The 14642-nt window shown below is 45.7% G+C and overlaps 1 protein-coding gene across 8 annotated transcripts in view; it reads right to left on the bottom strand.

Moving 5' to 3' along the window:
* The window catches only part of COL6A3 (collagen type VI alpha 3 chain), a 63292-nt gene that overhangs the window by 27480 nt on the left and 21170 nt on the right, over nt 1–14642 (bottom strand). For 6 of the 8 annotated variants that reach the window (XM_037397288.1, XM_037397281.1, XM_037397282.1 and 3 more), the window contains 9 exons: nt 12320–12919; nt 10439–11005; nt 7132–7752; nt 5406–6005; nt 4208–4810; nt 3210–3812; nt 1219–1565; nt 701–779; nt 202–347 (listed from right to left, as the gene is read on the bottom strand). In XM_037397288.1, coding sequence (XP_037253185.1) covers nt 202–347; nt 701–779; nt 1219–1565; nt 3210–3812; nt 4208–4810; nt 5406–6005; nt 7132–7752; nt 10439–11005; nt 12320–12919 — 4166 coding nt within the window. The remainder of the gene's footprint in view (nt 1–201; nt 348–700; nt 780–1218; nt 1566–3209; nt 3813–4207; nt 4811–5405; nt 6006–7131; nt 7753–10438; nt 11006–12319; nt 12920–14642) is intronic. The other 2 variants (XM_037397286.1, XM_037397287.1) reach the window with 2 other exon arrangements.

Here is a 14642-nt window from a genome sequence, read left to right as displayed (position 1 = left end):
GGTACGAGACCAGACAGCACCATCATCTGCTCTTAACCTTATTTGCTGTGGCATCTGTAAAAAGAGCTGACGTGAGGTAGGGAGGGGAGAGAACCAGAGCCAAGAGGGTGTAATTCAGCCGCGGTTCAGCCCCGCAGGAGATCCAGCCATCGGCTTTCCTCCAGCATTACAAGGCAGTGCTGCCTGTGCCAAGTTACTTACGAGCTGCTCTGCCAGCTCGAAATCCAAGTCCAGCAGATTAACTCTGAGTGGTCTGTTGTAGGTGAACCCACGACCAAACTCCAGCTTCATCACTCTGTCAAAATTGCTCACTCGGTCCAGCCCAATGAAGATGAGAGCGTTGACACCTGAGATATGGGGGGGAAGCAGAAGGGGCTGTGTGATGGGGTGAGATGCTCTGCAGAACCTGTACACCCTCCCCTGTAAGGATGGGTCATTATCCATCTCTTTGATTGCAAACAGAGATTATTCAATCAAGAACAATCAACTTCAAGCACATTCAGTGCAAGCTACCCGCAGCTCAGGTGCCAGCAGGCGACTAATTATCACAGGAAGGCAACGAAGGACAGCAAGTGCATGTGAAATCATGAAATCCAAATTCATTACTATCAAAAGCTGGTGGCTTGGTGAGAAATGGAGGTAAAATGTGCCACATGTTAACATGGGCTGTAATCACTGCCTTGAAGAGTAAAAAAGTTACCTTCTGTATGCAAAGCAGATGAAGCAGCCTCCAGCTGATCTATTGAGTCATCTGCACCATCAGTAAAATGGATTATGACCTGGAAGAGAAACAAATTTCTGTCAGGACCCAAGTTTCAAGTATGAAACACAATCAATGTACAACCTGAAGGGACACTCGGTCTGGGAGGAGATGGGCAATTGCTGCATCCTCTCCAGGATGTGAAGCTTTGCGTTTTTGTGCCAGGTGTTTGTTGCTAAAGCACAAACAGGGAAATACCTGGGAAGCAGTAGTTTGCAGCCAAGCAGTGCTCATGGATACTGGCTGCAGCGATGCTCACCACTTGTCAGGACAGGACCCTGACAATGCAGGGAGAGCGCAGGAAACATGTCGGGCTTAAGTGACCACATTTATAATGAATAAATGTATTTCATGGGTTTTTAAATTATTATTGATTTACAATTGCTTTACCACCTAAAATACATCAGAAATCAGCTTGCCTGGCCAACACCATCCCAGTGGCCTTGGTTTTGACTTACCTTGGTGCTGCTGGGGGACGCGGATCTGAATTTTTTCAAGTAGGACCTCAGAGTATCTGCCGTGAGGAAATAGGGCCCTCGGGAGCGCATGCCCTGAAACTTCTCGAAGAGCTCAGGCTGGTACTCTGAGAAGTCCAGTCCCTCCACGGGTCCGCCCCGAGCCTGGGCCATGATGGCTACCCTGACGTTGGGCGCCTGGTTGCCAGTGCAGCTGATCTTCTGCATCTGTGTTATTCTGTTCAGCACGGACTCGACTCTGGACTCCAGACCTCTCTGGGAACTGAATATATTTTGGCCGGGCCCAACATCGGTGACATCAAAGCCAAGTATCACATCTAAGTCACAATCTGAAAGGGAAATGCAAAAAGAGAGGAGAGTGTCACTGCTGAACAGTACAACTGCTTTTCAAGTAATGACTTTCCTAATTATTCTGTTAATCACTAGAGAAGACACTCTATGTCAAGAACTGCTACCATTTGATACACAAATGCCTTCTACTACTTTTCATCATAGCAATGATAACCTTGGAAAACCTGCATTCTATTAATTCTAGATTTTTCTCCTGTGCAATTGTTGCTTAGCGCTGGGAGGAGTTGACTAAATCAAGTCCAACAGACATTTGCATTTTTCTTAGGCAGCCAAGACTGCTCCATTCCCTCCACTGTGTGAAAACCCGTCAGTGCTTGCACAGCCTGCATGAACCTTCTGCCTGTGCTTGAGGTGACCATCCTCCAGTCATGGGGATTTTGAGGGAGGTGACAACCAGGTGACAGATCTCAAGTCCCTGAAAGAGGTAGCTAGGATTATATGGGATAGCTGGGAATTAGGGCAGAAAGAGGCACTGAAGTTGCTCAGCCTGAGCTAACAAAGTGATGCACGGTCTGCATTTCTGCAGGAATATTTAGCATGGGCTTGGAGCCACCCTGCAGCCATCGAGCTGCCCATTGGTCTGGAGCACAGGGAAATCAGGATGCGGGGGGCCTTTTGTCTGGATTTAACATCTCCTGTGCCTACACAGGCTTTCTTAGAGGGAGATGTTTGAGTTTTCTTTGGTGTTAATCACACTGGCGCTGAACTCGGGAAGCACTCACACTTACCACCAGCAGTAGTTCAGGTTCACTTTTCCCTGCATTCAGTTTTTTATCTCGGGTGGAGCTGCTGCTCAGCTCAGGGATGCTGTGGCTCTCCTTCAGCTTCTCCAGAGGTTTGGGAGACGCCTCCGCTCAAAAGCCAGAGAGCTGAGCTGCAGTTAATTGTGCTGGGAGTAGGACTGGCTGTGCTGTAGTAAGTTAAACCAGCTGCTGGGAGTCTGGTCCGACAGCAATACCAGCTCGCTTACTCACCCCAATTCCCCTCGCTTGGCTTCTGAAGTAGCCAAAGCATGGGATTCCTTCTTAAGGCAATTTTACCTTAAACTACAACCACTCATGCCCTAGCGTTTTCTTATATACTTGTCACGAGGTCAAGTGGGCACCCTGGATGATCCAGCAAGAGAAATACTGATTTCCAGCATGCCAGGGACTGAACAGCCAAGAAGTTCAATTGGCTTGTTATAACCACAGTGGGCAAAACAAGGACCATCGCTTTTGGCTTTAGCACTAAATCAGTTGGTGTGCCAACATGAAACTGGCATTGTGTCCCTGTGCATCTGGGGAGGAAGGTAGTGAGACTTAGTCCAAAGGCAGCTAAATAAAGGAGCCACTCCAGTGTGGTGGTAGGAGGCCAATGACTCAGTGCCTAATTGTCATATCAGAAATCATTCCACCATGATGGTACCTCTGCAGTGATGGCACACCAGCCATACATGTGCTGAAGCACACCAACAGGCACGTCTTGTACCAAAGGTTTTCAGCCTACCACCACACTCATGGAGGAGGTCTGAGCCCATGCTGTGCCTCAGGCTATAGGCAATACAGTCCGCCAAAACACATCGGATATTAAAAGCCACCTTCAGGAATGACCTGAGCACATTATGAAATGATCACTCTTACCTCTCATAACATCTGTTGGTCCCAGGCACAATTTCTCCTCCATAGCAGCCTCCAGCGTAACCAGGACCTGCTCATTCAGCTCAGACAGCTCCTGGGCTGTGGACGCTCTGAAACTCGTAGCACTCTCGCTGGCCAGCCTGCTGACTTCCTTCAGGTCGATGTTCTTCACGCCAACTGCGAATACCTTGACGCCTTTCTGGGCGATTTCTGAGGAGGCGCTCGGCCCGTCATCTGAGGACTTCCCACCCGTGACGATGAAGGCGATCTGGGGCACCCTCTGGTCGATTCGGCTGCCGGCCTCTTTCACAAAGTGGTTTGCCTGGATATGCCTAATAGCTGTGCCAGTGTTGGCCACGCGGCCGCCTTTGTAGATGACTTTGTTGATGGCATCTAAAATCTGAGGTTTGGTGGAGTAGTCCTTGAGGAAAAACTCATCGGTGACATCTGAGTTGTACTGGGCCAGTCCTACCTGGATAGAGTCACCATCTCTATAAATGGCATCCACCACAGAGTAGACAAACTGAAGAACTTCTTGGAAGTTATCTCTCCCCAGATTGATGGAGCCATCCAGCAAAAACACAATGTCAGCCTGCTTTTTACCTCCTGAAAAGATTACAAAGAAAAGACAGTTGTTAATTGCTTGTGGCATCTATAATATTTAAGATGCTTTGTGAAGTAGCGTTGTGCTTCCCTCTGCTTCCTACCTTTATAGTTTCGTCGGTCTTTGGCATGATTTTACATCCGTACAAGAAGAAAGGGTTTGTGCAACACTTACTACACTTCATACAACATTACTTCCTTTTGTGATAGACACTCTCATCTCATTTCAAGTCTAATTCTATTCTTTCCTACGCTCAACAAAATCTTCTTCAAAGTGTTAAATCGATGTGACCAAAGGGCTGGACATCGGAAGGTGTTATTACCGAATCATTTTCACATTATACAAATTCTATCTGTGTTCTGTCCAGAAAAGTCTACAGGATGAATAGCAGCCTTACCAGGTCCTGGGTATACAGGGGTTTCTGTTGTTGGTATCGGAAGCTCTTCAAGAATACTCTGCACCTTCTTTTCTAAAGTCGGGAGTCCTGTGAAGTCTTGTACCACAAGCACACGTTCGGGATCATTGGTGATGACCTGCAGCTGGTCCCTGTCCACGTTTCTGGCTCCGACACCCAGGGGTTTAATGCTTGTTGAAGTGATCACATTAGCAGGCCTGTTCACATCATCCTGGGAGCGGTCTCCAAGAATGACGACTAGGTGTTGGGGCACTCCATCTTCTATCCTGCTCCCTGCAGACTTGATAAAGTAGTTCTTCACCACGTAGTCTAGGGCTTTGCCAGCATTCACGGGGGAACCCCCTCTAAGCCTCAAGCGGCGGATGGCTTGCAGGACAGCGTTTTTGGACTTGTGGGTCTTCAGGTAGAACTCAGGGAAGACGTTATTGCTGAACTGCACCACGCCGATTCGCACTTTGTTTGGCCCAACATCCAGCTGCTGGACAATTCTGCTGATGAAATCCCGAATGTGAGCAAGCCCATCGGGTCTAACGCTGTCGGAGCTGTCAATGAGGAAGACTACATCCTTTTCATCACCAGAAGTATCTGCAGGGAAGCAAGAAGAGAGGATATTTTGTGCCAAGCCTTTGCTTAAGCTTTGCTGGAGGATTTCTGTGCTATCTCCTCTCATGTGATGTAAAACTGTGTGGCATATTTTATCCAACTTCAGGCATAGTGCTGCAGGGAGCCTCTCAAAAGGGCTTGTGTGTAAGTGTGCATCTGCGTGTTAACAGCCTGACTAATATTTGAAGCATGCATTACTCAGAGCCTTATCGGTTTCATTCATTACCACTCTACTCTGGATTAGTCAATGTTTCCAGCTTCATTTTGCCCCAGATTTATGTCCCTCCTAGAAAGCTGCTAAATTTGGAATAGGTAATTATACACATTGCAGTATTTGACTTGAAAATCAAAATAGGTAATGTATTTAGGTACTTGACCTGAAAATCATGTTATAATGTATTTAGGTGCATAAGTAGAAATTCCACATACCTAAAAGTTTCCTTCTAAAACTGTACATGTTTTTTTTTAACTAAGGAAAACCTTGGTTTACAAAGGTGGGATGGAAAGTTATTTACACATTTGGGCAACATTTACTTGAACAGCAACCCAGAGACAGCTGGTATTGACAGAGCCTTACCTACGGGGGGTTGCACATCTCCCAGCAGCCGTCTGATTTGGTCCCCAGTCAGGGTTTCAATAGGAGTCAGCAGCTTCTGCTCGAGGCTGGGCAGTTCCTGGAAGCTGGAGACTTGGAATACATAATCAGGACTAAGAGCAATCTGCACCATCTCCTCAGGCTCCACATTCTTTGCTACCACCATAGGTGCCACCCCCACTTGTTTGACTTGGAGTGATGGATACTCTAAGTCATCATCGGACTTGCGGGAGGAAAGGATGACCAAAAACTGAGGGACACCTTCCTCTATGCGGCTCCCAGAGGGTCGGGTGAAGATGGTCTTTGCCACAAACTCAAGGGCCTCCCCCACGTTCACCTGCTGGCCACCCTGTGGCCGCAGCCGTCTCACGGCACTCTGCACCTCATCCTTGGTGGAGTGGGCATTGAGCAGGAACTCCACGTGGGGATGCTCACTGAATTGGATCACCGAAATCCTGGTGGTGTCAAAGCCCACATCCAAGTTGTTCACTATCCTCTCAATGAGATCACGGATGAGGTAGAACTCCTGGGCGGCATAGCGGGAGCCATCAACCATGAACACGACGTCCCTCTTCACACCCGCTGCAGGAAAGAAGGCAGCGGTCAGAAGATGCATTGGGCATTGCTTATGGAGAGCAGCTAAGCTCATCACCTACATCACTGGCCCATGCCTTTAGCCATGGGGAGGATGCTCGTCATTTTGTTCCCTGTGATACCTATTGGGAGCTCCAGCAGGCAGCTCTGGGTTCAACCCAGAGACAGGACCAGTCTGCTAGGCACTTCGCCAGGCAGTGCAAGAAGAACAACTTCCAGAGTGAAGGAAGCAAGAGGGAGAAGGTGAAACCTGAAACAATAATTCCTTGTGGGATCTCTACCCAAGGAAACGTAGCCTGGTGATGCTCCTTACTCAGGGCAGGTTGCCAGGCAGCCTGGGGTTATTTTACACTCAGAACCACCCCTCTTTCTTTGGCTTTGTCCTCTAGAAAAGCTTCTGTTCTATTATTCTCTCAGCTTCTGCCTTTCCAGGATGACTTTTTGCTTCCTAATAAAATGTTTTCTGCAGCGGTAATTCAGGCCAGAGCCTGAATTATCGCTGAGTATCACGCTGATACATGAGGATAGAAGAAAGCAGTCTGGCTCTGAAGGGAATGAATAGAGTAGGATGGTGGACTTCAAAGGGACTGATCTGGGGTGGGTACCCTTCATCCCAGACATACACTGGCTGGATTTCATTTCAAGTGAGACCGATCCTTTTCCCGATGCCCACTTCCAGTTTCCCTTCCCCCAGCGAATAAGCGTGGCAAATGTAAGATGCATCAGCAGGTCTTACATTTAGCAGAAAGCTGACCTTGATTTATAATGGTGTGAAGGCATCCCTGTAGCATCTAAATGACGCAAGTTCCATTCCAGGAGGAATAGCATGGACTTAAAATCCTTCAACTTAAAATAAGATTAAGGTCATAGCATTCAGTTTGTGGGTCTTCCATGTGGATACAACATGGACCACCTTGAGGGACTGGGCTTAAAGGTGGCTCAGCTTGATTACACAGCTCTTACCAACCCTAAGTACATCAACAATGAGACCAAGACAGACTTGGAGCCTTAGCCATGACCATCTTTGCTTTTCTTAGTTTGTGTTGCAACCATGATGTTACTAAACATCATATTTTGCCGCTGGCTCTGGGTGCAGACACAAACATCTTCTCACCTGGGCTGGGTGATGTAAAAACCAGATCAGGGGCAAGTGACTCTATCTCTTTCTTGGTCAGCCGGATGACTCTGTTCGAGACGACCTGCTGCACTGTATCCAGCTGGCTGAAGTCAGGCACAGAGATAGCAAAATCTGGGAGGAAGGAGATCGTCTGCAGCTCTGTGAGGTCAGCATTCCCAATCCCAATGCCAAAGGGCACAGTGCCACTCGTCTTCAGGACCACTGAGGGCCTCCTCACATCATCCTGGGACCGGTCAGCGGTCAGCAGAATCAGGAACTGCGGGACACCTTCCGCTATCCTGCTGCCGCTAGACACCGTGAACACATTCTTGATGAGATAGTCGAGGGCTGCTCCAGTGTTCAGAGGAGATCCTCCCATAACCTTCAGCTCCTGGATGGCGCTGATGAGATCTGCTTTGTCTTCATGGGTGTCGAGTAAGAACTCGGGTTGTATGACATTGCTGTACTGTGCGACGGCGACACGGACCTTGTCACGACCGATATCCAGGCTTTCAACAACTCTTTGGACAAAGGTCTTCAGTAGTGGGAAGCCTCTTCTGACACCATCCGAGCCATCGATTAGAAACACTACATCCTTCTTCTCACCTCTCTCAACTACTGTTTGAGACAAGTAGGGGAAGGGGGGAATAAGTGAGATTCTCTTTTGCAGTGATTATTAGGCTCCGCATACATTGAACCGAAGGAGTACAAAAGCTCGGGGAGGGGAAAGCGAGGTATCAGGATGGGTGGCTCGGTTCCTTTGCCATCAGATGCAATCCCTGGCGAAGAGGCAGATGGGTGGAAGTCGGTGGAAACCGCAGTGCAACGTGTGCCGTGCCTTACCCACCAAGTCATAGAATCATAGACCCATAGGAAATAGGGTGCCAAGCACTCCAGGTGCCATCTCCTACCTGAGGCTGGGAGAAGCCATGTGCTCCCAAGGTGGCTGGGAGCTGGCCCATGGCTTTGCAATATGAACAGGAGTCTGGGGCATCAGGGATCTTTTTCTCCCAGAGAAAACTGAGTTTCTGAATGAAATAGCATACTGCAGAGAGGGTGCTTAGAAGGAGTTGGTGAAGAGAGAGAAAAACTTCTCTGAGGCATCACTGAACTTAGAAATAAATAATCCTGCACACGCTCATACAAAATAAGAATTTATTAGAAAGGACATCCAACTGAAAACTCTGAAATGCTTTTCTAAGATGCTAGACATTGATTATTTTTTTTACTAACTTCAAGCACAAAAAAATGCTAATTGTGACCAAACGTTCTTTTTTAAAAAGAACAAGACCGTGAAATGTCAAAGATCAGCGAACTGTTGGCGTGTTCTGCTTTTGACTAACAGAACTGCAAAGGTTTGGCTCAGCTAAGCAGAAAACATCACTGCCTCTCAAACACAGAAACTGATGGACAACATCCTCAAAAGTGCTGTTGGCTTGTTTATAGCAGGATCAAGTGTGACAAGCAACAGTATGATCGGTCCCTCTGAAAAAAAATCTTAAATACCTGCTTATGAATGCTAGACATATAAAGAGTTAACAAGGGCAGTTGAAGTCTTAACGCAGACTTCAGATCAAGTTTATTATTTAAGAGGAATGTTGGAAACTTGGTGGGTTAATGCACAGGACTGGAATATTAATATAGTTTGTGTTGAGCGATACAGGTAGGAAGAGGGAGCGGACATTGCCTGGTGTATCCCAGTTTCATACACCTCCTCTTAAGTTAAGAAGCAGGGGAACAGTCCTGTCAAAAGTTTCTGGGTAGCAGATAAAGAGGAAATAAATAGGACACTGTTATGAGGGGGTTCTCTTTTAGCCAAGAATTTCTTGAAAAGTAGGTGGATGCAGCTATTTGTGAGCAATTAGCACAATTATTCACAGTGCTCGATGGTCAAAGGGATTGAAAATGGTCTTGACAAGACAGAAATGGTTTGAAAAGGGAGGATGCAGCTCAAGAGCACTAGTTGCACTAGTCTATGTTGAGGTAGAAGCTGCACAAATATGGGAAGGGCAATGACTTCACATGAAAATGATGGAGTAAAAGATGATCAGGTGACACCATTGTTGCACTCTGGTCATTTGGAGCAGGCTGATGTCAGAGAGACAAGGGTGAAAAGGTAGAAAATCTACAAGACCTACAAGGAAAAATGGGAATGAGCTGCATAGGCAGCTGGTGGCAAGAGGAACAAGACAAGACATACATAGCAAACAAAGAAAATGAAAGGGTGTCACACAAAACATGGGAATGAACTGACATCTGTGTCCTTGAGTTAAAGGAGATGTGAAAGGCATAAACTATGACTAGGAAGGCAGAGGTCTGACATTCAGGAAAAATATCTATTGATACAGGTAAAAGCAACTGAACAGATTGATTATGGAGGCTGGGAAATCTCCTCCATCAGAGGGTTTTCAGAACAGATTAGACAAATTCCAGCTGTTCTAGACAAGAAGATCCTGTTGGGGACAAAGGTATGTAGTAGATGGCACCCTGAGATCCCTTCCAGCCCTATTTCTTTTTTATGTTTCTATGATTCTAAGTCCATCTGCCCAGGACTTTTACAAAGAGATGGCACGGATGTTATTATACTTTTCCTAGCCCCCACCTGCTGTTGGGAGACACATTAATTCTCAGATTAGGTCTGCCTCAGGAAATCACACAGCTGGACATATATCATTTCCAGTATCGCAGTGTGAATTTGTAATTGTGGTTGTGTGATTCTTTTTATGATTTTTTTATTATTCTTCAATTAATCCGTACACATCTACTGAGCTTGTAACTGTAACCGAGTCAAGAGCATCTAATTTGTTGGTGCACAGGTACAAAATGTATAAACTGCCATCATATCCTGTAAGAAATAACGGAGCAAAAGCGAATCCAGTGCGCTGCAGTTCTCCTTACTCCCTACCACTCCTCCAGAAAAAGGAGGATGGAAAGAGAAATCAAGACAAGCTTTGATTTTCTTCTTCTAGCCCTTGCCCAGCATTGCACATCAATTTATGCAAGATCTCTGGGGCAACAACTCTCTGTTATTTCAGGTTTGTACCATGTTTTGCACACTGGTAACAGCACCTACTGCAGCCCTTGCAGCTGAACAAAAGGCTTTTTCCTTACTCATCTTTAAAATTCAGTTTGGACCTTAATGCTTTGCTGGATCAGGGTCTGATCAGAGGAAAATCCAAGTACAATAGCAATTTCTACATAATCACTTTAAACATCACCAGACCCAACTGCCCCAGTTACCAAATGGAGAGGGGCATGTAAGTGATGTCTTTCAGCCTCTTGGAAACCCCAGGGGTCCCTGTACCTGTTGGCTGAAGCTGGATAGTTTTCAACAGGTTGACTATGTTTGGCTGAAGCTCTGAAATCCGAGGGAGGGAGTCGACGTTCAGAATGAATTGTGGGGCGTAAACGATCCTTTCCAGCTCTGCAGAGTCAGCATTTTTTGCTTTGATAGCAAAGGTCACAACTCCAGCTTGCTTCAGAGCATCTGAGGGTTGCTCCGCATCATCCGTTGATCTCCCAGCAACAAGGAGGACCAAAAACTGAGGAACGCCTTCTTCGATCCTGCTTCCAGCTTCCTTCACAAACAACCTCCTTATAGCTTCATCTAGTGCAGCTCCAATGTTCAGTTGCTTCCCGGTTTTTATCTTCATCCTTTTCACTTTGAGGAGCATGTCTTGCTTAGACGGCAGTTCAGCAAAGTCAAATTCAACTTGGATGGTGTCACTGAACTGAGCTACAGCTACTCGTGTGGCATCGGGACCCACGTTCAGGTCAGAAATGACTTTGTGTACAAAGTCCCGGACAGCAGGAAAGCTACCCAAGAGGTTAGCTGAGCCATCAATCAGGAATAAAATATCTTTCTTGCTTTCTAGAATAAATTCACAAATGAAAAGAGGGGGAAAAAAAGATATGAAGACATTTTTCTTCTTAAACATCATCCTAGAAACTTCTTTGCAAATTAGCTGGGTTTCAATATGCAAAGCAAGTGATTTTCATTTACCAAAGTATTCAAAGGCTACAGGACTAAACAGTACCTTTGACTTATTTATCTGAGGAAGAAGGGGAAGCAAGGACACTTTTATCCTAAGAGTCAATTAATTCAGGCACCAGATAGTTGTGTCATATACTGTATAGCATTATCAGTCAAATCATAACTTGGTTCTTTCAGATTAGGACGGTGATGGTCTAGCAATATGCCAGATAATACAGGCATGAAGTACAAAAGCATCGGAGGGTTGGGTTGTTGTGGGGTTTTTTCCTATTCAAAGGCTCAGCAGATACCAAATAGACATTAGTTTATATATACATACACACATAAAGCATTTTCTGTATTCTTTTAAAATACTTCTCCCAGCTGCATCACAAGGAACATTTAAATCCATAGGCAAGTTACGACTTTGGGAGGAGAAAAAGCCTTTTACCTGTTTCCATTTGATGCCCTTTCAATCTCATTGAATATCCAAGGCAAAACCAAGCATCTCATATCTGTGTGTCTTAACACCTTTCACATTAATCTTAACGGTCTCCTTTCCACACTAAGCAATCCTGGTTATTCTTACGTCTTCATATGCACATAGCCACAATAAGGAAATTAGTGAGCAAATACCTGTTTAAAAGGGGTTAACCGTGCCAACGGCTTTTGGGTTTAATGTTGGTAGATAACTTTGAATATCTGGAGTCAAACTCAGCACCTGTGACAGCCTGGTAACAGCACTTCAACAAAGTGGCTCGGAGGAAGGATCCAGCCACCTGTACTTGCCTAGATCTCTGCTCCTCTGTGCTCTTGGGCATGACTTTAACCTTTCCACACCATTCCTTGTGGTCAAAGGTGCACGCTACCATTGCCTGAGCTAGCGCAGACAATGCATTTGCAGGTTGCGACATTATTAGAGCAACAGAAAGGGAACACCTGAGTAAGTGACTGGTGGGCACAGACTCACTGGGAGCCTCCTTTGGTCCTGACCTGCCAAAAGACTTCAAATGGGGCTGTCTTTGACGTGTGCTAGCAATGACTTGAAATTCAGAGCTGCCAGTGTCAAGCCACGTGTTGATGGTTAAGCATAGCCCTAACTGTTTTGATGACTTGGGGCCATAGGCAGATGTGAAGGTATACATTTGGAACAAACAGTCAAAAGAAACAAGATTAACTTAATGCAGTCAACATGAAGGAAGTATATATTACCTGTTGGGGCGAGTGGAACCTCTTCCACACCTCCACTAACATATGTGGTTATAGGCTTATTTAACTCCTGGGGTAAAGCTGTCAGAGCACTGAAATCATCCATAAAATATACCATTCTTGGATTAAAGGCAATCTGTTCAAGTTCTGCCTTATCCGCACTCCTAACTCCAACAGCAAAAGTCAGCACTCCAGCCCGAGCTAATTCATTGGAAACTTGCAAGAAGGGATCGGCAGACCTCCCTGCCGTCACCAGGACTAGGACCTGCGGCACTTGTTCATTTATTCTGCTCCCACCAGCTTCCGTGAAGTGATTTGAAAGCACAAAGTTCAGTGCAGAGCCAGTGTTCAGCACTGACCCCCCCTTGGGCCTCAGCTGCCCCAAACGTTGAATTATGTCTGATTTGGTTTGGTACGAGTACAGATAGAACTCTGTTTTAGGAGTGTCACTAAATTGCACTAAGCCAACTCGGATTTTGTCACTGCCGACATCAAGGTAGTTAACTAGGGTGGCAACAAAGTCACGGACAAAGGGGAAGTTGGCATTTCCGACGTTGAGTGATCCATCCAAAAGAAAGATGATATCCCTTTTGGTTACTTGAACTGCAGTAGAGCACAGAAAATAACATGAGACATCACAGAAAACAAAAATGGAAAATTTTTTTCATGTGTGCATACAGCATACGCTGTACACGCATGTAAACCTTGTTAGAAGGAAGAAGGGAGAAAAAGAGACAGAGTGTGATCAGCACAGAAGTAACAAGGACCTTGCTGGAAATTACTAAATTTGGCAGGGGAGGTTTCTGACTTGCACTGAAAAGTCTTTTAAAAGAAGTCAGGTTTACCAATGGGGCTCAGCCTCTGCCATGGCAGATGTTTTCAATGGCTGCCAAATAGAGTTGCATGCTCTGGGCCGGATCCTTAGCCAGAAAAAGGCGGCTTCATTGATTCTGGTGGAGCAACACAATTACGCCTACAGCCACCTGGCTTATCTGCAAGTCACCACACATTTACTTGGGACTTTCCATCAAAGCAATAGGGAACGTTTCTGCTTTCTGGCATCTAAAGTGTGCTTTGACACCCAGCACGATCAGCCCCTTATTAAGCAGTCCCCTATTCCATGGGGCTGCTCCCATGCATCCCTAGATGCAGAGAACCACATCCTGCCCTGCAGTGACTTCCACGCTCACGCTGTGCCGCCAGCTGCAGCTCTGCCCACGGTGCAGACTTCGGCTCCACTTGCACGGGAAAACACTTCTGCCAAGTAACCAATTTGGTCGGTATTTTCTGTGGGTATTGGAAACAACTTTTACTAATAGGCTTCGAAAAGCTGGTCCAGACGAGGCTGCAACGGCTGCCTACGACACCTGCCTTTTTGGCACCTGCATTTGATTCAGAAAACTGCATTTTGATATCTGCAGTTGTAGACATCAGTTTTGTGGGCTTTTGAAGGGAGGGAAATTTCCCACTTCTGGCAGTAACCAGGCAGTTCTCAGCTCCTTTTATAAGGATAAATCCTTCGTGGGCGGTCTCCCAGCATTTGAGCCCCAAGGCACAGAGCTGCAATGTCACTCCAAAGACACCACAGAAGCATCCCCCCTGTGCTTTTTTCTCTAGCTGTGTCATGTCCAGATGGCAGACAAAAATGCCAAAACTTTAAATAAGATCTCAGAGAACTGATGAGTGGGTTCATCTAATGCATCCCACCTGGACGCCTTCTTCCAAATAAGTTATTCGAGAATATATTTATGCCCATTGCTAATTCTGTTCATTATCTTTCTGTCTGAAGCATTTACCTATGGGTATATGGCTATATTCATCCATCTGTCTAGCTTGCCTTGTCCCTGTAAGCTTGCTGTCCAATATATGAAATACATAAATACTGAGATATCAAAAGCAAAAGGGAGAAAAGGGCTCTTTGGAGTACAGGCATTGCTCTCAGATTTTACAGATTGTCTTGGCTTTCTGCATTTTTAATTTTTCCCAGAGAAGTGCCATTCAAGGCCCAGGGTGAGACAATACCTAGCTGAAATATAACAGACTGCTCAGTGTCAAAATCAGTTATATTACTACTAATACTTATTTTACAGAGTAGGATATGATTATTTGATTCTTGCCTATGTCAATAGCTGTGAGTACAGTAAAGCAAAAGGACTGGAAGAAAATAGAAGCTGCATGAATGAGCTTTAAAGAACATGGAAGTATAAGAACATTTTTAATTTACATTGAAAAATAAAAATGTCAAGTTTTGGTGTATAGCCATGCAAAACTGTATTAGCAAGAAACACATTATGAAAAAAAGCTTTTTAAATGATAAGCCCCGTGA

The sequence above is a fragment of the Falco rusticolus genome, chromosome 8, assembly GCF_015220075.1.
Source record: "Falco rusticolus isolate bFalRus1 chromosome 8, bFalRus1.pri, whole genome shotgun sequence".
In the NCBI taxonomy this organism is placed as follows: domain Eukaryota; kingdom Metazoa; phylum Chordata; class Aves; order Falconiformes; family Falconidae; genus Falco; species Falco rusticolus.
The sequence above is the reverse complement of the archived record's forward strand: the minus strand, read 5'-3'. Positions and strand labels throughout refer to the sequence as shown.